Source organism: Aquarana catesbeiana, linkage group LG08 (assembly GCF_042186555.1).
Source record: "Aquarana catesbeiana isolate 2022-GZ linkage group LG08, ASM4218655v1, whole genome shotgun sequence".
NCBI lineage: Eukaryota > Metazoa > Chordata > Amphibia > Anura > Ranidae > Aquarana > Aquarana catesbeiana.
The window spans coordinates 13,493,953-13,520,819 of NC_133331.1; the positions used below are offsets into that span (position 1 = coordinate 13,493,953).

Genomic DNA, 26,867 nt, shown 5'->3' on the forward strand with positions numbered 1-26,867 from the left:
AGCTCTAGTGTCAGGGAAGGATTCGGAGAAGACCTGGCAAATATGCCAAAGCCCAGTACGGCCGCACTAATTCACGCATGCGCATTGGTCAGTGGCACACGGTGGCAAATCTGCATGTGCGACGGCACATCGGCGTACGCAAAGCACAACAATTGCCAGCGTTCAGTGGCCTATATAGGGACAGCAGTTCTCAATTGCTGGATTGTCATCAGACTTCGTATCCTGTGTTCCTGTGCCTTGTTCTTCTGCTTGATTACCTGTTACCGACCTAGATTACCCATGATTTGTTTTGGCTTCTCTCCTGGCTCTGATCCCGGCTTGCTCCATGGACCTGCTTCTGACTCTGTTCCTGATTGACATCCTGTGTTTGACCCTGGCTTGATCCTGACCACACTTCTGACTCTGCTCCTGATTAACATCCTGTGTTTGACCCTGGCTTGATCATGACCACGCTTCTGACTCTGTTCCTGATTGACATCCTGTGTTTGACCCTGGCTTGATCCTTACCACGCTTCTGCCTCTGTTCCTGATTGACTTCCTGTGTTTGACCCCCGGCCCTGGATTCTGACTTTGCTTCCTGCTCTACCCATCTGCCAAGGTCCGCCAGTTGTCCCAAAGAATTACCTGCTGTGCTAACTTCTCTGCTCTCGGGTGTCCTCTAATCAGGAACCATCAGGCAGCTTCATCTTTGGCAACCTGCGCTTCTTTGGGCATAGCACCCTCTGTCACTACCTTCAGGGCTAGTTTGCACTAAGTCACAAGGGGAGCCCTCTCGTCACCTCAGCCTCCAGTCAGGTACATGACAACTAGAAGCCATAGTACAAAAGAGAGGAAGACTGCCAAGAACAACAACCTGTTTTCCTGCAATCGCTTGAAATGTCTTGAGTCCTGTTTGCTAAGGAAACCGCAGACCAACTATAATGGCAGCTGAGTAACTTTTAGTGTATCCCTACTGCATACAGACTAGTGCATTTGCTAGGAAAGGATAGGTATGTGTCATGATCAGGGGTCAGCCTTTTAGACCAGTAGCTATAGCAGTAGAGAAGCTCCCACCAACCAGCTTGATAAGTACACAAGCAGGCCACCCAGGTGGATGATGCAGGCTCACCTGAGGTGCATGGGTCTAAGCACTAACCAGTATTCACCAGAACTCCTGATAGTGAAGATGAATTTTGCTGCATGTTAGTACCAGGTTGCGGTCCTCAGGATCACCCCACCAGAAGGTGATCTAGCTGGGGTCCAGTAGTAAATATAGCAGGTAGAGATCAAGCAGATGTGAAGTCAGTAAACAAGCCAAGGGTTGGTAACAAATGGTTGTAGGTTGGGATCAAACAGAAGTGTAGTCAAGGAACAAGTCAAGGTCAGTAATGAGTGGTAGTGGAGATAAGGATAGCTGCAGGTACGCAAAGGACCAAGATATTGGCTGGAGAGAGCACAATAATCTGGCAAACAGGACGTGCAGTTACTCGCTTGTCAAAATCACTGCCACTATCACTACTCCTGTCACCCCTGTCCCTACAGTAAACCATTACGCCCAGGGCAGCTTCCCCTCCTGCACATACCTTATCCTGGCCCTGGATACACACAATACTTCATGTTACTCACCAACACATTGACTGTCTGAGCCCATTTCCAAGCGGAACCCCGGAAGACAGCGGCAGGTGTAGGACCCCTCTGAGTTCACACAAAGTTGGGTGCATTCATGGGTACCAAGAGCACATTCATCGATATCTGAGAGTACCAAAGAGACTTGATTAGTGCCATGGCTAGTAAAAGAAAACGTACCATATTTAACATGCAGGAAGCAGATGTATAGCAGATACAACCCTAGTTTCTAAAACCTGGTTTAAAGCCTATCCAAAGGCAAAAGGGAAGGGTTAGAACCCCTGTTGGGCTTTTGTTTTTTGCTGTCTGTGGATAATGTGTTGAAAGCAGAAAAATGGGCAAGTGTAAGGATTTAAGGGAATTTGACAAGGAGCAAATTATAATGTCTAGGCGACTGGGTCAGAGAAACTCTAAAACTGCAGCTGTTGTGGGATGTTTTTGGTCTGCAGTGGTCAGGACCAACCAAATCTGGTCGAAGGAAGAAGAACCGGCCAACCAGTGACAGGATCATGGGCGGCCAAGGCTCATTGATGGAGGCGGGGAGGGAGGCCTCATTGATGGAGGTGGGGAAAGAAGGCTCATAGATGATGGTGGGGGGAAGGCTCATTGAAGGAGGTGGGGGGGCTCATTGATGGAGGTGGGGAGGAAAGGCTCGTGGATGGAGGTTGGGGCGGGAAGCCTCATTGATGGAGGTGGGGAAGGAAGGCTCATTTATAGAGGTGGGGAGGGAAGGCTCAATAAAGAAGGTGGGCAGCCAAGGCTCATTGGTGGAGGTGAGGAGGGAAGGCTCCTTTTTAGAGGTGGGAGGGAAGGCTCATTAATGAAGGTGGGCGGGGAAGGCTCATTGATGGAGGTGGGGATGGAAGGCTCATTGATGGAGGTGGGGAGGGAAGGGTCATTGATGGAGGTGGAAAAGGAAAGGCTCATTGATAAAAGTAAGGGAGGAAGCCTGTCCCGTGTAATCTGATCCAGCAGAAGAGCTACTGGAGCTCATTAATGGAGGAGGGGAGGGAAAGCTCATTGATGGGGGTGGGGGGACAGCTCATTGATGGAGGTGGGTGGCCAAGGCTCAATGATCGAGGTGTGGAGGAAAGGCGCATTAATGGGCGTGGGGACGGAGCGCTCATTGATGGAGGTGGGGAGCAAGTGCTCATTGATGGAGGAGGGGAGGGAAGGCTCATTGATGGAGGTGAGGAAGGAAGGCTCATAGATGATGATGGGGGAAGGCTCAATGATGGAGGTGGGGGGGGCACATTGATGGAGGTGGGGAGGGAAGGCTCATTGATGGAGGTGGGGAGTGAGGGCTCATTGATGAAGGTGGGGAGGGAGGGCTCATTGATGGAGGAGGGGAGGGAAGGCTCATTGATGGAGGTGGGGAGGGAAGGCTAATAGACAATGGTGGGGGGGAAGTCTCATTGATGGAGGTGGTGGGGGGGCTCATTGATGGAGGTGGGGAGGGAAGGCTCATGGATGGAGGCGGGGAGGGAAGGCTCATGGATGGAGGAGGGGAGGGAAGGCTCATTTATGGAGGTGGGCAGCCAAGGCTCATTTATGGAGGTGGGGAGGGAAGGCTCATTTATAGAGGCGGGGAGGGAAGGCTCGTTAAAGAAGGTGGCTCATTTATGGAGGTGGACAGCCAAGGGTCATTGATGAAGGTGGGGAGGGAGGGCTCATTGATGGAGGAGGGGAGGGAAGGCTCATTGATGGAGGTGGGGAGGGAAGGCTAATAGACGATGGTGGGGGAAGTCTCATTGATGGAGGTGGTGGGGGGGCTCATTGATGGAGGTGGGGAGGGAAGGCTCATGGATGGAGGAGGGGAGGGAAGGCTCATTTATGGAGGTGGGCAGCCAAGGCTCATTTATGGAGGTGGGGAGGGAAGGCTCATTTATAGAGGTGGAGAGGGAAGGCTCTTTAAAGAAGGTTGGTGGCCAAGGCTCATTGATGGAGGTGAGGAGGGAAGGCTCATTTATAGAGGTGGGAAGACTCATTGATGAAGATGGGCAGCCAAGGTTCATTGATGAAGGTGGGCGGCCAAGACTCATTGATGGAGGTGGGGAGGGAAAGCTTATTGATGAAGGTGGGGAGGGAAAGCTCATTGATGGAGGTGGGGGGGGCAACTCATTGATGGAGGTGGGTGGCCAAGGCTCATTGATAGAGGTGGGGAGGGTAGGCTCATTGACGGAGGTGGGGAGGGAGAAGGCTCATTGATGGAGGTGGGGTGGAAAGGCTGATTGATAGAGGTGGAGAGAGAAGGCTCATTGATGGAGTTGGGGAGGGAAGGCTCATTGATGGAGGTGGGGGCAAAGGCTCATTGATGGGGATGGGGAGGGAAGGCTCATGGATGGAGGTGGGGAGGGAAGGCTCATTGATGGAGGTGGGGAGGGAAGGCCCATTGATGGATGTGGGGAGGGAAGGCTCATTGATGGAGGTGGGGAGGGAAGGCTCATTGATAGAGGTGGTAAGGGAAGGGTCATTGATGGAGGTAGAGAGGGAAGGCTCATTTATGAAAGTAAGGGAGGAAGCCTGGCCCTTGTAATCTGATCCAGCAGAAGAGCTACTGGAGCTCAAATTGCCAAAAAAAGGGAATGCTGGTTCTAAACAAGTTATCAAAACACAAAGAGCATTGCAATTTGTTGTGTATGGGGCTGTGTAGCCGCAGACCTGTCAGGTGCCCATGCTGACCCGTGTCCACAGCCAATAGCGTCTACAATGGGCACATGAGCATCAGAACTGGACTGAGGAGCAATGGAAGAAGGTGTCTTCAAGGTGTTAACTTGAAACTTCACCTCCAAATTCTCCAGATCTCCATGCAATTAAGCATCTGTGAAATGTGGAAAAATAAGTTTGATTCATGGAGGCCTCACCTCACAACAGAACTTAACCACTTAAGCCCCGGACCATTTGGCTGGCCAAAGACCGGAGCACTTTTTGCGATTCGGCATTGCGTCGCTTTAACTGACAATTGCGCGGTCGTGCGACGTTGCACCAAAAATTGAAAAAAAACTGATGTCCTTTTTTTCCCCACAAATGGAGCTTTCTTTTGGTGGTATTTGATCACCTCTGCGGTTTTTATTTTTTGCGATATAAACAAAAAAATAGCGACAATTTTGAAAAAAACGCATTATTTTTTACTTTTTGTTACAATAAATATCCCCCAAAAAATATATTAAAAAACATTTTTTTTCTCAGTTTAGGCCGATATGTATTCTTCTACATATTTTTGGTCAAAAAAATTGCAATAAGTGTTTATTGATTGATTTGCGTAAAAGTTATAGCGTCTACAAAATAGGGGATAGTTTTATGGCATTTTTATTAATAATTTTTTTCTACTAGTAATGGCGGCGATCAGCGATTTTTATCGTGACTGCAACATTATGGCTGACAGATCAGACACTTTTGGCGCTATTTTGGGACCATTCACATTTATACAGCGATCAGTGCGATTAAAAATGCAATGATTACTGTGTAAATGTGACTGGCCGTGAAGGGGTTAACCAGGAGGGGGCGCTGCAGGGGTTAAGTGTGTCCTAGGGAGTGATTCTAACTGTGGGGGGGAGGGGCTACGTGTGACACGACACTGATCACCACTCCCGATCACAGGGAGCTGTGATCAGTGTCAGTGTCATTAGGCAGAACGGGGAAATGCTTGTCTACATCAGCATCTCCCTGTTCTTCCTCTCCGTGAGACAATCACGGGTATCCCCACGGACATCGAGTCCGCGGGACCTGCGATCACACTCACGGAGCTTGCGGCGCGTGCCTGCAAGCCGCTTCTTAAAGGGCAACGTACAGGTACGTTAGTATGCCTGTACGCGCCCTTCTGCCGCGGTATATGTTTGTGAAGCGGTCAGCAAGCAGTTAAAGGATCTGCTGGTGACGGCTTTGTGCCAGAGACCACAGCAAACCTTCAGAGGTCTAGTGGAGTCCATGTCTACATGGGTCAGGGCTGTTTTGGTGGCAAAAGTGGGACCTACACAATATTAGGTGGGTGGTCATAATGTTATGTCTTATTGCTGTATAACAAAAGGTGATTTTATGAACAGTACAAAGTATCTTTATCTTAAAAATTCACATTACATATCAACGTAATCTCTGTAGGTTACAAGTACAGGGCTCGCAAATAAAATCCCACATGGGCGAAGGTGTATGTCTATAACAGTTCCAGCAAGACAAAGCAATTATAGGCAGATTGTATTATCTGGACATATGGCATAAAATACTGTATATACTTTAAGGATCCCCTACAAATGAGGAGGCTAATATTATTGTAATGCTTTTAGAGATTGTATAATAATTTTATGTGACGTCAATAAAAATTTTTGATCATTTTTGTGCAGTCCTTGGGTACCTCACAAGTCCATCACAACTGGTATTGTTTATAGTTTTGACATACACTATATTGTAAAAAGTATTGGGGCGCCTGCCTTTACAGGCACATGAACTTTAATGGCATCCCAGTCTAATGCCCCGTACACACGGTCGGACATTCCAACAACAAAATCCTAGGATTTTTTCCAACGGACGTTGGCTCAAACTTGTCTTGCATACACACGGTCACACAAAGTTGTCGGAAAATCCGATTGTTCTGAACGCGGTGACGTAAAACACGTACGTCGGGACTATAAACGGGGCAGTAGCCAATGAGCCAAGTGAGCATGCGTGGGACTCTATGTTGTTCGGGTTTGTGTACAAACGATCAGAATTTCCGACAACGGATTTTGTTGTCGGAAAATTTTATATCCTGCTCTCAAACTTTGTGTGTCGGAAATTCCGATGGAAAAAGTGTGATGGAGCCTACACACGGTCGGAATTTCCGACAACAAGGTCCTATCACACATTTTCCATCGGAAAATCCGACCGTGTGCACAGGGCATTAGTCCGCAGGGTTCAATATTGAGTTGGCCCACCCTTTGCAGCTATAACAGCTTCAACTCTTCTGGGAAGGCCGTCCACAAGGTTTAGGAGTGTGTCTATGGGAATGTTTGACCATCCTTTGTGAGATCAGGATGTTGAATGAGAAGGTTTGGCTTGCAGTCTCCGCTCTAATTCCTCCCAAAGGTGTTCTATCAGGTTGAGGTCAGGACTCTATGCAGGCCACTCAAGTTCCTCCACCCCAAACTCGCTCATCCATGTCTTTTTTTGGACCTTGCTTTGGAACTGGTCCAAATCATTTGGTGGAGGGAGGATTGTGGGGTTGTTTTTTAGGGGTTGGGCTTGGCTCCCAACTTTGTGAGAACAGTTTGGGGATGGCCCCTACCTGTTCCAACATGACTGCGCACCAGTTCACAAAGCAAGGTCCATAAAGACATGGATGAGCAAGTTTGGGGGTGGAGGAAATTGACTGGCCTTCACAGAGTCCTAACCAGAACACCTTTGGGATGAATTAGAGTGGAGACTGTGAGCCAGGCCTTCTCATCCAACATCAGTGCCTGACCTCACAAATGCCCTTCTGGAAGAATGGTCAAATATTCCCATAGACACACTCCTAAACCTTGTGGACGGCCTTCCCAGAAGAGTTGAAGCTGTTATAGCTGCAAATGGTGGGCCAACTCTATATTGAACCCTATGGACTAAGACTTGGATGCCATTGAGCCCGGGTTCACACTTATGCGAATTAGATGTGCGTTTCCCCACATCTAATTCGCATAGTAGGAGAATGTGACTGGCTCCCTATGAAGCCGGTTCACATATCTCCAGGGCGGCTGCAGAGCGCACTGCACAAAAACGCTGTGCGTCTTTGGCTCCGTTTCAGGGCCAAATTCAGTCATAGAATTGGCCCTGATTCATCCCTGAAACGGGGAACAGGGACGCACAGCGCTCCTGTGCGATCCGCAGCCCGGTATAGTGTGAACCCGGGCTAAAGGTCAGGTGCGTGTAAAGGCAGGTGTCCCAATACTTTTGACAATATAGTGTATTTAGGATGTGGAACTCCTTTGTATAGCCCTCTATTATGCAATAACATTATCAAGTAAATATATCCAAGGAAAGTTCCTGATCAGCCGACTCAGATTAGAAGTGCAAATTGCTGAAAATGTTAAAAGTGCCCCAGTCAAAACTCTTCATGCTTTTCTTTGTCCACATTCAGCTTTTACTAAATCTGATGAGATTCAGGCAGCACTTGCCAAATCAATTCCTTAACAAAAATGAAGGTGCACTTAATGTGATTTTTTTTTTTTTTTCGGTTTGCACATGGAGCTTGGCTGTTGTTGCGTTTTTGCTTTACTAAGCCTATTAGCAGGGTGCCTGGCTGCTTCAAGTCTTCAGTTATCACTCAGTAATAATACTCTGCACAAATCTTGATGTTTTCTACTTGGTGCCGAGTGGTAAGGCTCCTGTCAGTGCTTCAATTAGCAACACACATGACACCTGGACAACAAGTGCCCCGTACACAAACCTTGACCCAACAACGCTGCAGAATAATGACGCTTCCAATTCCCCCGTAAGAATGTCATGGTGAGGCAAGATTTTATATCTGTAAAAAAAGACGTGTCAGAGGAAATACACTGATCAGCCATAAAATGATGGCCACCCACCTAATATTGAGTATGTCACCCTTTCCTGACCCATCGAGGCATGGACTCCATCTGGCACCAAGCCATCAGTAGCAGATCCTTTAAGTCCTGTAAGTTGCAAGGTAGGGCCTCCATGAATCGGACTTCTCAAACTACATCCTAGTGCCTTCTCTTCCCCAGGTAAGTGATACACACACACCCGGCCATCCACAGGATGTAAAAGAAAACGTGATTCATCAGACCAGGCCACCTTCTTCCATTACTCTGTGGTCCAGTTCTGATGCTCACGTGCCCATTATAGGCGCTTTTGGCTGTGGACACGGGTCAGCATGGAGACCCTGACTGGTCTATGACTACACAGCCCAACACACAACAAACTACAATGCTCTGCATGTTCTGGCACCTTTCTATCAGAACCAGCATTACCTTTATCATTTTGAGCTCCAGTAGCTCTTCAATTGGATCAGACTACCTGGGCCAGCCTTTCCTCCCCACCTCCGTCAATGAGCCTTCCATCTTCACCTCCATAAATGAGCCTTCCATCACCACCTTCATCAATGAGCCATCCCTCCCCACCTTCATCAAAAAAAACCCCACCTCCATCAATGAGCCTTCCATCTTCACCTCCATAAATGAGCCTCCCATCACCACCTTCATCAATGAGCCATCCCTCCCCTTACCTCCATCAATGAGCCTTCCCTCTCTGCCTTCATCAAAAAAAACCCCCACCTCCGTCAATGAGCCTTCCATCTCCACCTCCACCAATGAGCCACACCCCCCCCCCCCACCTCCATCAATAAGCCCCCCCCACCTTCATCAATGAGCCTTCCATCTCCACCTCCATCGATGAGCCATCCCTCCTCTTACCTCCATCAATGAGCCTTCCCTCCCCACCTCCATCAATAAGCCCCCACCTCCATCAATGAGCCATCCCTCCCCACCTCCATCAATAAGCCCCCCCACCTTCATCAATGAGCCTTCCATCTCCACCTCCATCAATGAGCCCCCCCCCACCTTCATCAATGAGCCTTCCATCTCCACCTCCATCGATGAGCCATCCCTCCTCTTACCTCCATCAACGAGCCTTCCCTCCCCACCTCCATCAATAAGCCCACACCTCCATCAATGAGCCTTCCCTCCCGAGTCTCACCTATATACGATGAGCATAGTTGCCAACAGTCCCGAATTGGCTGGGACAGTCACAGATTTTTAAAAGCTGTCCCGACATGACCTGGTCCTGGACTGCGTCCTGGAAATCAAGGCCGGTCACAGACAATCAGCAGAGCGAGTACTTAGTTCTCCTCCAGCAGTAAGAAGACCCTTCTTATACATATGTGAGTCCCACAGCCAGGTGTGCAGATCACACTTTCTATTCATCATCTACTATTTAGACCCCAGGTATCTTAGTAAAGTAGACCTTCCCCACCGAAATTGCAAGGGTAATCTTTGTGCTGTAGGAGCGCTGGAGATGTGGTGTAACACAATGGGTGGTTTAGGGTCCCAGAGGCTGCTCAGGACCCCCAGAGGAGTTTATTAAAGTTTTGAAAGGATGGAAGCGCTGCACCAGGTGTATAGACCCTTTAAATGACCAGATGATGTAGGCACTTTGGATTGCAAAAAGTTGGTTTTTAGCCTTGATGAAGGGGAATGCTGTTACAAAATAAAAATCTTTTAAAGATAGAAAAAAAAAAAAAATCTTTTAAAGAGTCTATATAAGCTGGTGTGGTGCTCCCACCCTTCCAATAAATCTCAAGGGTAGATTAATTGCACTGTGGTTTGGAGGTCACCTAATCACTCCATGGGGTTCTTGAGTTAGCAACAAGGCTTTTTGAAGAGGGTCCATGTATGCTGTCACATACACTCACCACTTTATTAGGTCCACCTTGCTAATACTGGGTTGGACCCCTTTTGCCTTCAGAACTGCCTTCATTCTTGGTGGCATAGATACAAGAAGGTGTTGGAAACATTCCTCAGAGATTTTGCTCCATAGTGACATAATAGCCTCACACAGTTGCTGCCGATTTGTCGGCTGCACATCCATAATGCTAATCTCCCATTCCACCACATTCCAAAGGTGCTCTATTGGATGGAGATGTGGTGAGTGTGGAGGCCATTGGAGTACAGGGACCTCATTGTCCAGTGGTGAGATGATTGGAGCTTTGTGACATGGTGCATTATCCTGCTGGAAGGAGCCATCAGAAGATGGGGACACTGTAGTCATAAAGGGATGGACATGGTCAGCAACAATACTCAGGTAGGCCGTGGTGTTTTAACGATGCTCAATTGGTACTAAGGGGCCCAAAGCATACCAAGAAAATATCCCCCCCACCATTACACCACCACCACCAGCCTGAACCGGTGATACAAGGCAGGATGGATCCATGATGTCACGTTTTTTACACCGAATTCTGACCCCACAATCTGAATGTCGCAGCTGAAATTGAGACTCATCAGACCAGGCAATGCTTTTCCAATCTTCTATTGTCCAATTTTGATCCTGTGCCAATTGTAGCCTCAGTTTCCTGTTCTTAGCTGACAGGAGTGGCACCCTCCTGTGGTCTTGTGCTTCTGTAGCCCATCTACTTCAAGGTTGGATGTGTTGTGCATTCAGAGATGGTATTCTGCATACCTTGGATGTAACGAGTGGTTAATTGAGTTACTGTTGCCTTTCTATCTGCTGGAACTAGTCTGCCCATTCTCCTCTGACATCAACAAGGCATTTTCCTCCACACAACTTCCGCTCACTGGATGTTTTCTCTTTTTCCCACCATTCTCTGTAAACCCGAGAGATGGTTGTGTGTGAAAATCCCAGAAAATACTCAGACCAGCCCCGCCTGGCGCCAACAACCACGCCGCGTTCAAAGTCACTTAAATCTCCTTTCTTTCCCCATTCTGATGCTCGGTTTGAACTTCGGCAAGTCGTCTTCACCGCGTCTAGATGCCTAAATGCATTGAGTTGCTGCCGTGTGATTGGCTGATCAGCAATTTGTGTTACCAAGCCATTGAACAGGTGTACCTAGTAAAGTGTCCGGTGAGTGTAGTTGTCATGTCAGCAGATTTGCGACAGAAGTAACATTATGTGAAAAGAATACAATGTAATAAAATAAACAATTACTGTATATATTCGACAAAAAAACCCCATACATGTATAGCGCACACATCCAATCGGGACCCATACATAAATCCTCTTCCATACTTACATACTTATTGAATGTCTTTATGCTCTTCAGAGGATGTGAAATAATTTTAGGAGGCAATCATTTTTGTAGTCAAAACTTTAATGTAAATCACCTAGTTACAGTTTTGCATATCTTCATAGTTTTTCATTGTTCCGCAAGCAAGTCTGAACGTATTTGCCATTTATTAAGGTGACACAGTTATATTCTTTATTTAGTACGAGTTCTGGAGATTATATTGTGCTTGCATTTACTGTTAAAGATTTTAATATATAGTTATTTGAATTTGAAAATATAAAACTTTGATAAACAGTTTCAGGTATTATCACGGTGCATACAAAATCAAGAATGCTCTTCTTTATAGTGGAGATCATTAGCATAGGAACACTATGGGGGTTGGTTTACTAATGGCAAACAGACTGTGCACTTTTCTCGTACAGTTACTCCAGAGCTTAGTAAATGCTATGAAGCTTCTTTTTGCAAAAGAAAACCCAATCATGTGCAAGGAAAATAACAAGACAGCATTTTTGCTGGCGTGTGATTGGATGATGGCCTTTCTTGGACCTCTCCGCTGCCTTTGATACGGTTGACCACCCCCTCCTCCTCAAAAAACTCAACTTGCTTGGTCTCCATGGCTGCCCTCTCCGTTGGTTCGAATCTTACCTATCTCACCACACCTACAGTGTCACTCACAACTTCACTTCCTCCTCTCCAACTCCTCTTGCCATTGGGGTCCCCTCAAGGTTCTGTCCTTGGACCTCTACTATTCTCGATCTACACGTCCTCCCTGGGTCAGCTGATGGCCTTCCATGGCTTCCGCTACCATTTATATGCTGATGACACCCAAATCTATCCCTCTGCCCCTCAGCTCATCCCATCAATCTCCTCACGCATCACTGATTTACTAACGGACATATCAGCCTGGATGTCACACCACTTCCTCAAACTGAATCTATCTAAAACCGAGCTCTTAATATTTCCTCCCCCACGTGCCCCTTCCCCTGACTTCTCTGTCAAGATCAATGGCACCTCTATCAGTCCATCCCCACATGCCAGGGTGCTAGGGGTAACCTTAGACTCTGAACTGTCCTTTTAGGTCCACTTACAATTCCTGTCCAAATCATCCCACCTCAACCTTCGCAACATCTCTAGAATATGCCCCTTTTTAACTAAAGACACCACCAAGCTTCTAATTCACTCCCTGGTCATCTCTCGCCTCGACTACTGCAACTCCCTCCTCATTGGATTACCTTTACATAGACAATCCCCCCTTCAGTCCATAATGAATGCAGCTGCAGGACTCATCCACCTTACCAACCGTTCAGTGTCCTCCACCCCTCTCTGCCAATCCCTCCACTGGCTTTATTCAGTGTCCTCACCCCTCTCAGCCAATCCATCCCACTAACTTCACTCAGTGTCCTCTACGCTTCTCTGTCAAGCCCTCCACTGGCTTCTGCTCAATGTCCTTCACTCCTCTCTGCTGAACCTTATACTGGCGTCCATTCAGGTATTTAGTATCCTCCACCCCTCTCAGCCTATCCCTCCACTGGCTTCTGCTCAGTATCCTCCATCCTTCTCTGCCAATCCATCCACTGGCTTCATTCAGTGCCCTCCACCCCTCTCAGCCAATCCCTCCACTGGCCTCCATTCAGTGTCCTCCACCCCTCTCTGCCAATCCCTCCACTGGCTTCCACTCACCCAACCAATAAAATTCAAAGTACTAACAATAGTTTACAAAGCCGTCCATAACTCTGCCCCCAATCTACATCACTAACCTAGTCCCAAAATACCAACCAAGCCACTCTATTCGGTCCTCCCAAGACCTCCTGCTCTCTAGCTCCATTGTCACCTCCTCCCATGCTCGCCTCCAGGATTTCTCCAGAGCTTCTCCCATCCTTTTGAACTCCATACCCCAATCTGTCTGACTGTCCCCCAATCTATCCATCTTTAGACGATCCCTGAAAACCCTTCTCTTCAAAGAAGCCTATCCTGCTTCTAACTAACACTGTTTTACTTCCTCCATCAGCTCATCCCCCCACAGCTATTAACTTTTGTTTCAATTGACCCATCGTTTTTAGATTGTAAGCTCTAACAAACCGGGCCCTCTGATTCCTCTTGTAATGTCTGCCTTTATTTTGTTAAGCGCTGTGCAAACTGTTGGCGCTATATAAAACCTGTATAATAATAATAATAATAATGATGAAAGTGAACAGAGCTCCTCCTCACCTATCAAGCTCCAGAACAACTGCCCTTGCAAAGTGCACAGTCTATTTGCCTTTAGGAAACCCACCCCTAGAGATCCACTGCTTTACAGAAAACCGGGGGGGATCCTTTGAGATCTTTCATAGTGTGCAATGGGGTTGATATACCAAAGTGGTAGAGCCTGTTTTCTTAGGAAAGTGAAAGGTTCAGTGAGTTTAATAAATAAGGGGGCGCTGTCTTCACTTTAATCATACAAACATGTACAAGAAAAAAAAACAAACCCTGGATCTTGCCCCTGTGGGGTTGATTTACTAAAGGCGAATAGACTGTGCACTTTGCATATGCTGTTGCACTCATTTTCCTTAGTAAATGTGGTAAAGCTTCACTTTGTAAAGAATATCCAATCAGGTACAAGGAACATGGCCCGGGACAAGGGGTGGGCAGGAGGGCACTGTGGTATCACGTGACGTTGTTGTGGGGGGGGGGTGCCACAAGTAGATTGGGCGGAAGATATTTGTGTTGGGAGGGGGAATTTGAGGGGGGCAGCAGGAGGTAAGAATTGTTCTGAAAGGGAAAATTTGGGGGTAGGTGCCTGGAGAGGTTATTTGGGGGAATTTGTGTTGAGAGGGAGAATGGAGGAAGATGATCTCTGCTAAAAGGGAGGATTTGGGGGGGGGGGGGTTGTGCTAGACTATGGTAGAAGGGGGAGGGAATTTGTACTGCTAGGAGGGAATTATTTTTTTTTTTTGGGGGGGGGGGATTTGTGCTAGTTGGGATGATTGGGGGGGAGGGTATTTGTGCCAGGAGGAGACATTTTGGGGGAAGGATCTGTGCTAGGAGAGATGATAGGGAGGGTTATTTGTGCTAGGAGGGGACATTTTAGGGGTAGAAGACTTGTGCTAGGAGGGGTCATTTATTTTTGGGGGGTGTTTTGTGCTGGGGGAATTTGGGGAGAAAGGGGATTTGAGCTGGGAGAGGAGATGGGGCGGGGGCAAAGGTTTGTCCTGATAGGGGGGATTTCAACAGGGGGCAGATTTGTACAGGGAGCAGGAGGAATTTGAAGGGGGTAAGCATGCAGATTAGTGCTCGTTTTTTTTGTTTTTTTGGTGGGGGGGGACTTTTGCTGACACATAATGCTCATACATCTTGGGGGTTCGCCCTGAGCTCCAGATGGAAATCAGCAGAGCTTTACCACATTTACTAAGCTCTGGGAAAAGGGTGTGCAACTGCACTTGCAAAATGCATAGTCTATTTGCCTTTAGTTAAATCAACCCCAATGTTTGTTTTCCTTTTGTTGAATGTCGATATGTTACACTTCCACACCTCTGAGGATGGTCTTTTCTATGTATCATCTTTCTTTTTTTAAAACCAAACAAAAACCTATTGAAATGTAAGACTAAAAACCCCACCAAACCATTGACCTGCTTTGCGCATATCTGCCTTCACAATCCAGGGGACCCAACCTAATTTCTATACCAGCCTTTCTCAATGTTTTCACCCCAAAGATCCTATAAAATAATGTTCAGGTCTTGGTGAACCCCTTCTAAAACCAATTCATGGGATGTCAGTAGTATACCTCTCTATTAGTGTTCAGTGGGAAGAATGCCCTCCTTATTGTGGTTGTCGGAATGCAACCCTTTCAGACATCTAAATATGATCAATGGTGTGATATTGTTGGCTTTGCCAAGTGGCCTTGGCCCCTGGAACTTTGCAGGCACCATCGGAGGGGCGATCAATTAGCCACAGCTCAAGGAACCCCTAGCAAACCTCTGGAGGAGCCCTAGGATTCCACAGAACCTGGTTGAGAATGGCTGCTCTATACTGTACTCACAACTCAACAAACTGGCACAACAGACCAGACATGAGAAAGATTGGGTAGAGATTTGGGGTCATTTAGCAAAGTGTTCCCTAAAGCTGACTAGCACAGAGAACCATACAAAGTAATGATAAGATGGTACATGGTTCCTGCACAAATGTCCCATCAGAACCCCAGTTATTCTGACAGATGTTTCCATGACTGTCATGCAGTTGGAGACATGATGCATATTTGGTGGACCTGCCAATTGCCGCTGCTCTCTGGACTAAAATCTTTCTCCTACTTAAGTCACAATTTCATAGAACTGCCCCTAAGAACTCTTGGCAAGCCCTCTAGTATGCATCTATTGGGCCCTTGACCAGGTCACAAAAACACATTACATAGGTGTTCCTTGCAGCACAACTAACTCTAGCTAAGAGCTGGAAGCAGCAGCTATTTCCATTCCCAGAGCTCCAGATGAGGGTTGATAATATAATGATGAATGAACATTTGCCTTGTCTCCTGGAGCAGTAGTTCTCAACCCTGTCCTCAAGTACCCCCGACAGGACATGTTTTGGGAATTTCTCTTAAATAAAATAGCTGTCCAAAATACCAAGCCATTGACTGATTTAAAGCACCTGTACAAGATAAAGGAAAACCTGAAAACATGGCCTGTTGGGGGTACTTGAGGATAGGGTTGAGAACCACTGTCCTGGAGGACTAATATAAGATATTTTTTATGAATCTGGGAACACTACAGTAGATATAGCTACACCACCCGGAAATGTACAGGGATAGCCTTTGATGTCTAGGGTTTAGAGGGGGAAAAGGTGGCTTGCCCTGGGCGGTGGGTCTGAGGTTTAAAACATTTACATAACCAACAAACCGTTAGTACTGTGCAAAGCAGTACCTTTCTTTCTCCTTTTCACTTTTTCTGTCTTTCCTTTTTTCGCCCTTGATGGCTTTTATCACTTTATCCTTTGCCCTTCTCCCACTGGGCCTTATGGTCACTACATCCGTTGTCCTTCTCTCCCTAGCCCTAATGGCCACTCCATCCTTTGTCCTTCTCTCTCTGGGCCTTATGGCCACTACATTCTTTGTCCTTCTCTTGCTGGGCCTTATGGTCTCTACATCCTTTGTCCTTCTCTCTCTGGACCTAATGACTACTACATCCTTTGTCCTTCTCTCGCTGGGCCTTATGGCCACTACATTCTTTGTCCTTCTTTCGCTGGGCCTTATGGCCACTACAATTTTTGTCCTTCTCTTGCTGGGCCTTATTTTCTCTACATCCTTTGTCCTTCTCTCGCTGGGCCTTATGGCCACTACATCCTTTGTCCTTCTTTCGCTGGGCCTTATGGCCTCTACATCCTTTATCCTTCTCTCTCTGGGCCTAATGGCCTCTACATCCTTTGTCCTTTTCTCTCTGGGCCTAATGACTACTACGTCATTTGTCCTTCTCTCGCGGTGCCTTATGGCCACTACATCCCTTTGTCCTTCTTTCGCTGGGCCTTATGGCCACTACAATTTTTGTCCTTCTCTTGCTGGGCCTTATTTTCTCTGCATCCTTTGTCCTTCTCTATCTGGACCTTATGGCCTCTACATCCTTTGTCCTTCTCTCTCTTGACCTTATGGCCGCTACATCTTTTGTCCTTCTCTCTCTGGACCTTATGGCCTCTACATCCTTTATCCTTCTCTCTCTGGGCCTATCCTTAGTCCTTCTCTCGCTAGGCCTTCTGGCCACTACATCCTTCATCCTTTTCTTCCTGGCCATCTCATATATTTCACCTGTTGGTAAAGTTCTTCTAAAACATGAAGTCCTGTATAATCGGTATGCAGTTCTCCAAAGTTTGTCTCCTTAGAACACATAATCCGAACGCTTATGACATGTGATGTTCTCAAATGTAACCCAAGAACCTGACTTTTTTTCATTCTCTGTTGACCGCTACGTAATTTACGATGTTCTGAAAATGCTACTTCTGGCATTTGTCTAAAAATGTAAATGTCAATTTGGGGAAGCATTGTCATTCATAACAGTTAGATCCTGTCAAGCAATGGTTGTACTGTCATTTGAAATTCGATAAAAACATTGAAACAGAAGCAAATTCAGTTTTTTTTTTTAATTTCCCTTGCACATGTTTGGGTATTTATAGTGAACACTACTTTACCTTATTTACTAAGCTCATTGAACTTTCGCTCAGCAGTCTCTTCATCTTTAGTAAATCAATCCCAATCGGGGGGAGATTTACTAAAACTGGAGCGCACAGAATCTGGCATAGCTGTGCATAGTAACCAATCAGCTTCCAGGTTTTTTAGTCAAAGCTTAATTGAACAAGCTGAAGTTAGAAGCCAATTGGTTACTATGCACACCTGCGCCAGATTCTGTGTGCTCCAGTTTAAGTAAATCCCCCCACCCTCCATTGCGTTTATTAGTCAGCCGGAAACTTTTTACGACATCAGCGATGCTACAACATTCCGGTGAAGTACCAGGCTGCAATCTCAATGGTCTTGTTCCACCTTACACAGTGGCTTCTTATAGGGGGGGTCAGGGGACAAGTGCACTTTTACAATTATATACTTTCACGGTGTTATACAGTATATACACCCATCTGTGGGCACCATTCACACAAAGGGGCTAATTTAAAAAAAAAAAGGAAATGGAATCTATTGAGCATAACAGCCTTAGTTTCCATAAACCAGTAAAGAATGATGACTAAAACTGTCGTTTTCTATGATATTCTGTTTTCTCAAAGTGTTCGTTCACCTTTACAGAAAAAAAAAAAAATGTAAAGAACTAACACCAAACACCCTTCCCAACCACCGGTCCCCGCTGTACTTACCTCCAGGGTTGCCAAGCTATCAGTGCACCTGCAGCCGTTCCAGTGCTTTCAGGACAGACCAGAACGATTCTGATAGGCCAGCACCGTCACAATGAATAGTTCTGGTCCATCCCCGAAGCACTGCACAGAGAAGAAGAAGAAGAGCAAGGATTTCACATCCCCTGACTGCTAGACATGTGCGTTGTCAATAAATTTGTTTTGTTTTGTTTCGTTCCGTTTCGTATTAGCCGTTTCGTAAGTCGTGTCCGAAATTCAATTTGGATTCGTACGAAATACAAATTTTTGTTAACTTTTCGTAACAATTACGATGAATTTAAAAAGCAAAAAATACCTTTCTCAATATGGCAGTCGTCGACTCATTATGCTCATTATGAGGGACTCCCACCATCCCTGTGCTGTGCTGACTTCCTCCTGGGGCTGTACCCCTGCTGTGCTCATTATGAGGGGCTTCCACCATCCCTGTGCTGTGCTGACTTCCTCCTGGGGCTGTACCCCTGCTGTGCTCATTATGAGGGGCTCCCACCATCCCTGTGCTGTGCTGACTTCCTGGGTTTGTACCCCTGCTGTGCTCATTATGAGGGGCTCCCACCATCCCTGTGCTGTGCTGACTTCCTGGGCTTGTACCCCTGTTGTGCTCATTATGAGGGGCTCCACCATCCCTGTGCTGACTTCCTCCTGGGGCTGTACCCCTGCTGTGCTCATTATGAGGGGGCTCCCACCATCCCTGTGCTGTGTTGACTTCCTGGGTTTGTACCCCTGCTGTGCTCATTATGAGGGGCTCCCACCATCCCTGTGCTGTGCTGACTTCCTGGGTTTGTACCCCTGCTGTGCTCATTATGAGGGGCTCCCACCATCCCTGTGCTGTTCTGACTTCCTCCTGGGGCTGTACCCCTGCTGTGCTCATTATGGGGGGCTCCCACCATCCCTGTGCTGTGCTGACTTCCTCCTGGGGCTGTACCCCTGCTGTGCTCATTATGAGGGGCTCCCACCATCCCTGTGCTGTGCTCATTATGAGGGGCTCCCACCATCCCTGTGCTGTGCTCATTATGAGGGGCTCCCACCATCCATGTGCTGTGCTCATTATGAGGGGCTCCCACCATCCCTGTGCTGTGCTGACTTCCTGGGTTTTTAACTTCATCATAACGAATAATCGTAATTCATATGACAATAATAAAACGTTATTAACAAATATTCTTATTTTGTCTGATTCTGAATCTCCCATCGACTACCAGTACCCGTCTCCCACACCCATATTAAAAAAGGTCATTTTCCCAACCCTCACTCAGAAGCAGAAGAAGACCTCTGATTGGTCAACAAAACACCAGTCACGTTTCCGTTGTAACGGAATTGAGATCCGAAATTCGTCAACGAAATTTCGTATACAATTCGGGAAGCATAGAAATTCGGATGCTTCGGAATGAACGAATTTTCGGAAATTCGTACGAAACGAACCGCACATGTCTACTGACCGCTGGAGCGGCTGCAGGCACTGACGGCCCTAGAGGTAAGTACAGTGGGGACCTGGGGGATGGGGAAGGTATCTGGTGTTAGTTCACCTTTAGGGCTCGTTTACACTCGCTTCAAAATGTGGCATCGGATGCTTTTTTAAAGTGCTCTGAATGCCAATCTAAGCTCCTGTGACTAAATAAAATGGTTACCTTACAGTTCTGTTCACACATTGCATTTGCTTTGGTTCAAAAATGATCCCCCAATGTCGCTTTCTTGGTGCTTCAAAGAGTCTCCAAAGCCTCCATGGAAGTCTATGATAACACTCGCTTACAACACCTGAAGCTTTTGCAGGGATTTTATTCAGGGAAAGTTTCACATTGTTTTGGAGGTATTGCAGGTATGAGATATCCCAGGATGCACTGGGAAACCAACAAGTGAATTGGAAAGACATCATCAGCAGTGTCTGGTGTAGACGTCACATCTGGTGTGCAGTGTGGAGCAGGAAGGTGAGCGGGGACCGGACTGGAGCAGAGCAACTGGCATATGGGACATGTGGTGTGCAACATGGGAATGCTATAGCAGAAGGTGAGAGGGGACCAGAGTAAAAGGACTGACCGGTAGAGGATCAGCAGAGCTGGGGGACCGGAGCAGGAGAAACTAGCAGATGTCACACATGGTGAGCCATGTGAGAGCAATATAGTGGGAGGTGAGCGGGGACCTGAAAAAAGAGGAGGATAAGCAAACCAGAGGATCAGCAGAGCTGGGGATTATTACTGAGTGGGGGGATCAGCAGAGCTTGGGGTACTACCGAGAGAGGGATCTGCTGAATGAGGGTACTAAAAGGCTGGGGCTCTCTGGTTTGCTGATCCTCCTCTCTCCAGTCGTGGAGCGAGAGGAGGATCAACAAACCAGATGAGCAGCAAAAGTGGAGGTTACTACTGAGAAAGGGATCAGCAGAGCTGGGAGTACTACTGAGTGGGGGATCTGCTAAACAAGGGTACTTTTAAGCCGGGGATCTGCTGAGTGGATGTGCTACTGAGCTGGGGATCTGCTGAACAGGGGTGCTAAAGAGCTGGGGATCTGCTGAGTGGGGATACTAATGATCTGCTGAACAGGGGTACTAATAAGCTGGGGTTCTGCTGAAAGAGGGTACTAATAAGATGGGGATCTGCTGAGTGGGGGTAATAATGAGCTGGGGATTTGCTGAACAGGGGTGCTAATGAGTTGGGGATCTGCTGAACAGGGGTGCTAATGAGCTGGGGATCTGCTGAACAGGGGTGCTAATGAGCTGGGGATCTGCTGAACTAGGATACTAATCAGCAGGGGATCTGCTGAACAGGGGTGCTAATGAGCCGGGGATCTGCTGAGTGGGGGTACTACTGAGCTGGGCTTCTACTGGGCTCCTTTAAAACAAATAGAAAATCAACACACAGGGCATTTGTCAAACTTCATTAAAGCTTCAAAGAAGCATCAAAAGCTCATCAAAAAAGCATGTTGTAGGCACTTTAATGTGTGTTAAAGTCGAAGCGAAGTGTAAATGAGCCCTGATACATTTTTTCCTATAAAGGTAAACTAACCCTTTAAACTCATTTCATTTCCGCATTCATGAATCCGCTTCCCGGCCCCTCACATATCCGGCCCTTTCAATCTGAAGGGAGAAACATTCTGATGACTTTAATTGCTAAAAGCATTTTTTTTTTCTTTTTTGCTAGAACAATGTATCGTCTGTTTTTGTTACAACACCAGAAAGAAAGAGGTTAAAACGCACGTCTTCTGTATATTTACTGTACATTTTTATTTCTAACATATTTTTTTTTTCAGACCGATGACTGGAAGACTGCAAAAAAGTTCAACTATTTAACATTTTTTTTATATAATTAAAAAAAAAACAAAAAAAAACGAGATAAGGCTTCTTCCTTTTATAAGGATATGGAGCGGACAAAGCTCAGAGCGGGAAGGCCATAGGTTGGTGGAGCCACCGGGGATCTCCCCTTTTCCCTGCCAAGCTGGGCCCCGCCATGCGCCACTCTATTGGCATCTCTTGCAGCAAAAAAGAGTTAACCGAGAACATTGTTTTTTTGGGGGGCAACATATTCAAAATAATAATAAAAAAAAAGAATAAAAAAAAAAAGAAAGAAGATCTGAATATAAAACATGAGTTTACAGAGGATACGTGAAAGTGTCTTTAGCAAGGGTTTTTCGGTTGTATTGTTTTTTTTTTTCCTCTTTTTTTTTTTTTCCTCAAAAAAAAAAAAAAAACATGCATGACATATTAACAAACAACTCGATTTTTTTTTTTTTTTTTTTTTACGAAAATATCACTATTCACTCTAAAGCCTTTAGACAGAGTTCTTTCTGGCATGTTTTGTAGCAGGCCACCTTTTATCCCCACCCCTCCGGAGAGCAAGGGGTTGGGTTGGCTGACAGTTTCACCGACATACTGTAGAAGTGGAGAGAACCGAGCATAGAAAGCCTTTTTTTTTTTTTTTCCCGATGGGATTCGTTTGTTCAGAGAGAATATATATGCAAAAATAATCCAAGGCTCAGCAGTGCTACTGAAAGGTGCAAGAGGTTCGGCTGAAAGCTGTAGGCTGAAGATGGATAGGATCCAAAGTAGGCCACTTGAGCTGCTTGTGGGACGGAGCGGCAAACGGGATGAAGGCACCACACAGGAAGGAAAAGGGAAAATTCGGAAAGGTGGTTGGGTGAAAAGGAAGGAGAGCGGGAGATGTTAAAAGCAATGGGGTGGTGGAGAAAGACACAAAAAGACATTGTTAGTGTCGACAGATTTACGAGAGCAAACGTATTTAGTACAACAAGAACAAGTGGTGTTCCGGCCGAAATTATACCTTTTGAATAAAAATACCCCTATAATACACAAGCTTAATGTATTCTAGTAAAGTTAGTCTGTAAACTAAGGTCTGTTTTGTTAGTTTATAGCAGTAGTTTGTTATTTTATAAACTTGCAGCAGGCCGTGGCCATCTTAAGTGTGGGCATCTGAAGCCAGACTGTATTTCTTCCTGGATCTCCTATCCTTGCAGATCTCGCACATGCTCAGTGCAGCACAAGCAGTGTATTAGGTTTCAGGTCAGGTTTCCATAGCAACGGCAGTGTCAGAGGAAGTTGCCGCCCCCTTCCCAGAAGGCATTGCAAACAGGAAATGATGCGATGGGCCGCGGCCAGGGAGGAGGAAGTAAAAAATGAATACAGCAGATATACAGTAGGTGCTGAGAAAAAAACATATATATCCAATTCGTTTACAGTGCGCAGTTTAGTGAGGGATGCTGAAGAGTTGTACAAGTGGGTGGAACTTCACTTTAGCCACGTGCCGACCAGGCAAAATCTGCATTTTTTTGCTAAAATTACTCGCACCTGTGCGTAGCGTCTTTGAGTGCTTTTCCGGCGTTTTTTCATGCCTTTTTGGGGCTTTGGGATTTTTTTTTATTAGCCAATAGAGAAAACCGTTATCTTTTGCATCATTTGTTGCTAGGTATTTCAGCTTTTTTTTTAGCTTTTCCATTAGCTTTTATTATTATTATTATTCATTTTATATAATTTTTTTATTTTTTAGTTAGGGTAAGGGGTTCGAGTTCAGTTTAGGTTAGGTTTAGGATTAGGAGTTGGGGTTAGGGTTATTTATTATTATTTTATTTATTTTTTATCTTATTTTATTTATTATTATACGAATAATAATAAATTAATAAATAAATGTAAAATGAATACACAAATAAACATCAGAAATAAAAATTCAATAAATTAATATTAAGTAACAATAAATAAATAATTAAACCTTTTCTTGAACCCTTACCCCTTAAAAAAAAATTAAAATAATAATAAATAACTAAACACCTGACCTGGAAATGTATAGATGGGCAACTCCTATCCTCATATTGATTAGTGGTTCCAAATTAATAATAACTACTGCAGTAGGGAACAGACACAAAAGATATGCTCCGCATCTTTTCCAAATAACTGTACTGTATTGTAACTGTATTTTTTTATTTATTAGCCAATAGAGAAAACCTTTATCTGTTGCATCATTTGTTGCTAGATATTTCAGCTTTTTTTTTAGCTTTTCCATTAGCTTTTATTTCTTCTTTTATTATTATTCATTTATTATAATGTTTTTTTTTTTTTTTTTTTTTAGTTAGGGTAAGGGGTTCGAGTTCAGTTTAGGTTAGGTTTAGGATTAGGAGTTGGGGTTAGGGTTATTTATTATTATTTTATTTCTTTTTTATCTTATTTTATTTATTATTATTATATGAATAATAATAAATTAATAAATAAATGTAAAATGAATACACAAATAAATAAAAATCGTAAATACAAAATAAAAAAAGTCAATAAATGAATACTAAGCAACCATAAATAAATAATTAACCCTTAACTTCAACCCTTACCTCTTAAAAAAATAAAAATAACAATAAATAACTAAACACCTGACCTTGAAATTTATAGATAGGCAACTCCTATCCTCATATTGATTAGTGGTTTCAAGTTAATAATAACTACTGCAGTAGGGAACAGACGCAAAAGATACGCTCAGCATCTTTCCAAATAACTGTTCTGCTTTATTATGACGCAATTGAAGGTTTTTATACACATGATTATGTGGCTATCACAATAATATTACATTTGTACTTTTTTGGTAACAAGGGGCGTAACATAGGCAGGCTAATTCTAATCAGGACTCGAAAGAATGCAAACATGTATTCAAAACATTATTAGTGCCATGTGCACAGTGAGGGCAGTGTGCAATACATATATAATAGAATACAATTATATACAGAACTTACAACTTTCCTTTACACACCCTAACCCTTACACAAAAACAATTATTATTATTATTATTATTATTATTATTATTAATAATTTATTTTTTTGTTCAAGTCCAGGTGTTTATTGTTATATTATTATTATTAATATTGTGTTTTTTTGTTCGAGTCTGGGTGTTATTGTTATATTAATAATAATAATAATAATGTATTTAATATTTTTTCAAGGTTAGAGGTTATTATTTATTAATGTTTTATTACATATTATTCATTTATTTTACTTATTTATTTTGATTTTTAGTTATTTGTGTATTTATTTTACATTTTACATTTATTTTACATTTATCTATTCATATATCATTACTATTTTATTTTTTACTTTTTTTTTTTTTATTTGAGCAGAAGATCGCGCAAAAAACGCACAAAAACTCGTGAATGGCGCGTTTCCAATAATTTCTATGGGAATCGAGAAACGCACAAATCTGCCCGATTCAAGCGACAAAAAAAAAAGCTCCAGAACTAGTTATTATTAATTTGGAACCACTAATCAGTATGAGGGATAGGAGTTGCCCATCTATACATTTCCAGGTCAGGTGTTTAGTTATTTATTATTATTTTTTAAATTTTTTTTAAGGAGCAGTGATTTTAATTATGCGTAAAGTGCAACAATAAAAATGTAAAATTCCTTTAAATATAGGGCCTGGGGGGGGGGTCTGCCTGTAAAGTGGCGAATCTCTAACATGTATAGAACCTGCTGCAGCAAAAATAAAGTCGGGGGCGAACACCCTGCGAATTTGGGTATTCGGCCAATGGCCCGAACGGGCAAATGTTTGGGGTCGAATCGTTCGCCCATCCCCAATAGCCAATGAGATAACCTTACGGGCCCAGTGAGAGTGCATAACATTCCTTCCCATCTACCTTCATATATTTCTTTGACTTATATGCTCCTCTTCTTTCGTTGATCTGTATAATGCGGATATAATATGTATATTATCCTCGGTTTGCTGGGAAATGTGGGGGAGGTGCTGTGAAAATCTAATTTTCTTTTGTTTGTTCTTGTTAAGGGAGAAGATTCCTCTCCCAGGTCTGCTGATGATGGAGATCCCAAGGAAATATCATTACCGGTGAGTAAGAAATTCTCATTTCCTTACATATCTGATAACAGGATAACGAGCTCTGAGCATCGATTGTTTTTGACTCAAGTTATTACTACATCTTTACAGACAGGATAAGTGAACGGGTTATTAAAATTCGAATTATACATTGTATCATCAATAAAGCGTATGTAGCTATGACCACTTAAAGTGGCTGTAAACCCTTTCCATATACCCAGTGTAAGTGACCGGCCTCGGGCGATACACAGAGATAAAACAAATCCTTCTGCATAAGTTGTACCTGTTTATCTGCAGCCCCCCCTCCTCTGCAGCTTTCTAAACAGGGGCGGCCCGTCCATTAAGGGCGCCCCCCCCCCCATCCATGCGTCCGGCCCCCTTCAGGATGCCGGATGCATGGATTCCAATGGGGAGGGGGGGTGTTTGAAGCAACTGATTAGAGCCAGAGGGCTCAGCCCTTCCTTCTCTGAGCTAAAGAACGGGAAATTGGGACTTTGAATAAGGGACAAACGTAGTCAAAACATAGCCACAGTTCAGTACCCGGAAACGGATAGTAAGCCAAGCCAGAAGTCAGGGATCAATGTAGTGGAACAGCAAGCAGGATCTGGAGCCAGAAGGGATGTCAGCAAAGCAAGTCCTGAACAGGATCGCAGGAGATAGTCTCTGTGATGTTGACCAAGGCGAAGGCAGAGATCCTCTGGACTGGACTGGCAGGACTGACAAGCAGGATCATCAACAGCTGAGTAACTGTGGAGAGAGATGGGAGCTGGCAATTAGCCGACAGCTGAGCGGCCAGCTCAGAGAAGGAAAGTAAAAGCGGGGAGTTTGGGACTTTGAATGAGGCACATATACACAATGTGCCTCCATCCCTATTGTAAAGATAAAGAATGGGAAATTGGGACTTTGAATGAGGTCAAGAACATTGTGGGAGTAGATTGATAAAAACAAAAAGTATATTTATTGAAAATAAAAGATGCATAAAACATATCAATTGCATAACCACTTGAGGAGAGACATTGTAGTGAATATCAAACCATAAAAGTTCACACACACATAGTATGTGTGTATGTAACATGGGCATCAAGGGTACATTAAATATATATCAACTTGGCACCACATAGTGGTCACAACTGATTGTACAATACATTCAATAAATTTCATATATATACACATTGCAGCAGCCTAAGCGAAAAAAAATGACAATAATATAAAGAAGTACACTGAGACCATGATTGAAAAAATATATATGACATGTTCATTGGTGGAAGGTGTGATCTGAGCAGGAGTCTGCGTCATCAAATTGCCCCATGACATGTTCATTGATAGAAGGTGTAATATGAGCATGAGTTTGCATCATCAAGTTTCCCGACGCGTTTCGTGTAAACCACTCATCAGGGGCTGAT

At 44.7% G+C, this 26,867-nt stretch overlaps 1 protein-coding gene across 4 annotated transcripts in view; it reads right to left on the reverse strand.

The window, feature by feature from the left end:
- CRTAC1 (cartilage acidic protein 1) overlaps positions 1 to 26,867 on the reverse strand; it is a 951,030-nt gene that overhangs the window by 8,283 nt on the left and 915,880 nt on the right. Inside the window, exons 15-16 of one of the 4 annotated variants that reach the window (XR_012235617.1) lie at positions 16,955 to 22,206; positions 16,230 to 16,915 (exon numbers count right to left, since the gene is read on the reverse strand). Coding sequence is in view for 3 of the 4 variants with exons in the window: in XM_073595539.1 (XP_073451640.1) it covers positions 1,606 to 1,731 (126 nt within the window). In the remaining variant the exon portion in view is untranslated. Of the gene's footprint in view, positions 1 to 1,605; positions 1,732 to 16,229; positions 22,207 to 26,867 lie in introns of those variants that run through there. The other 3 variants (XM_073595539.1, XM_073595541.1, XM_073595540.1) reach the window with 3 other exon arrangements.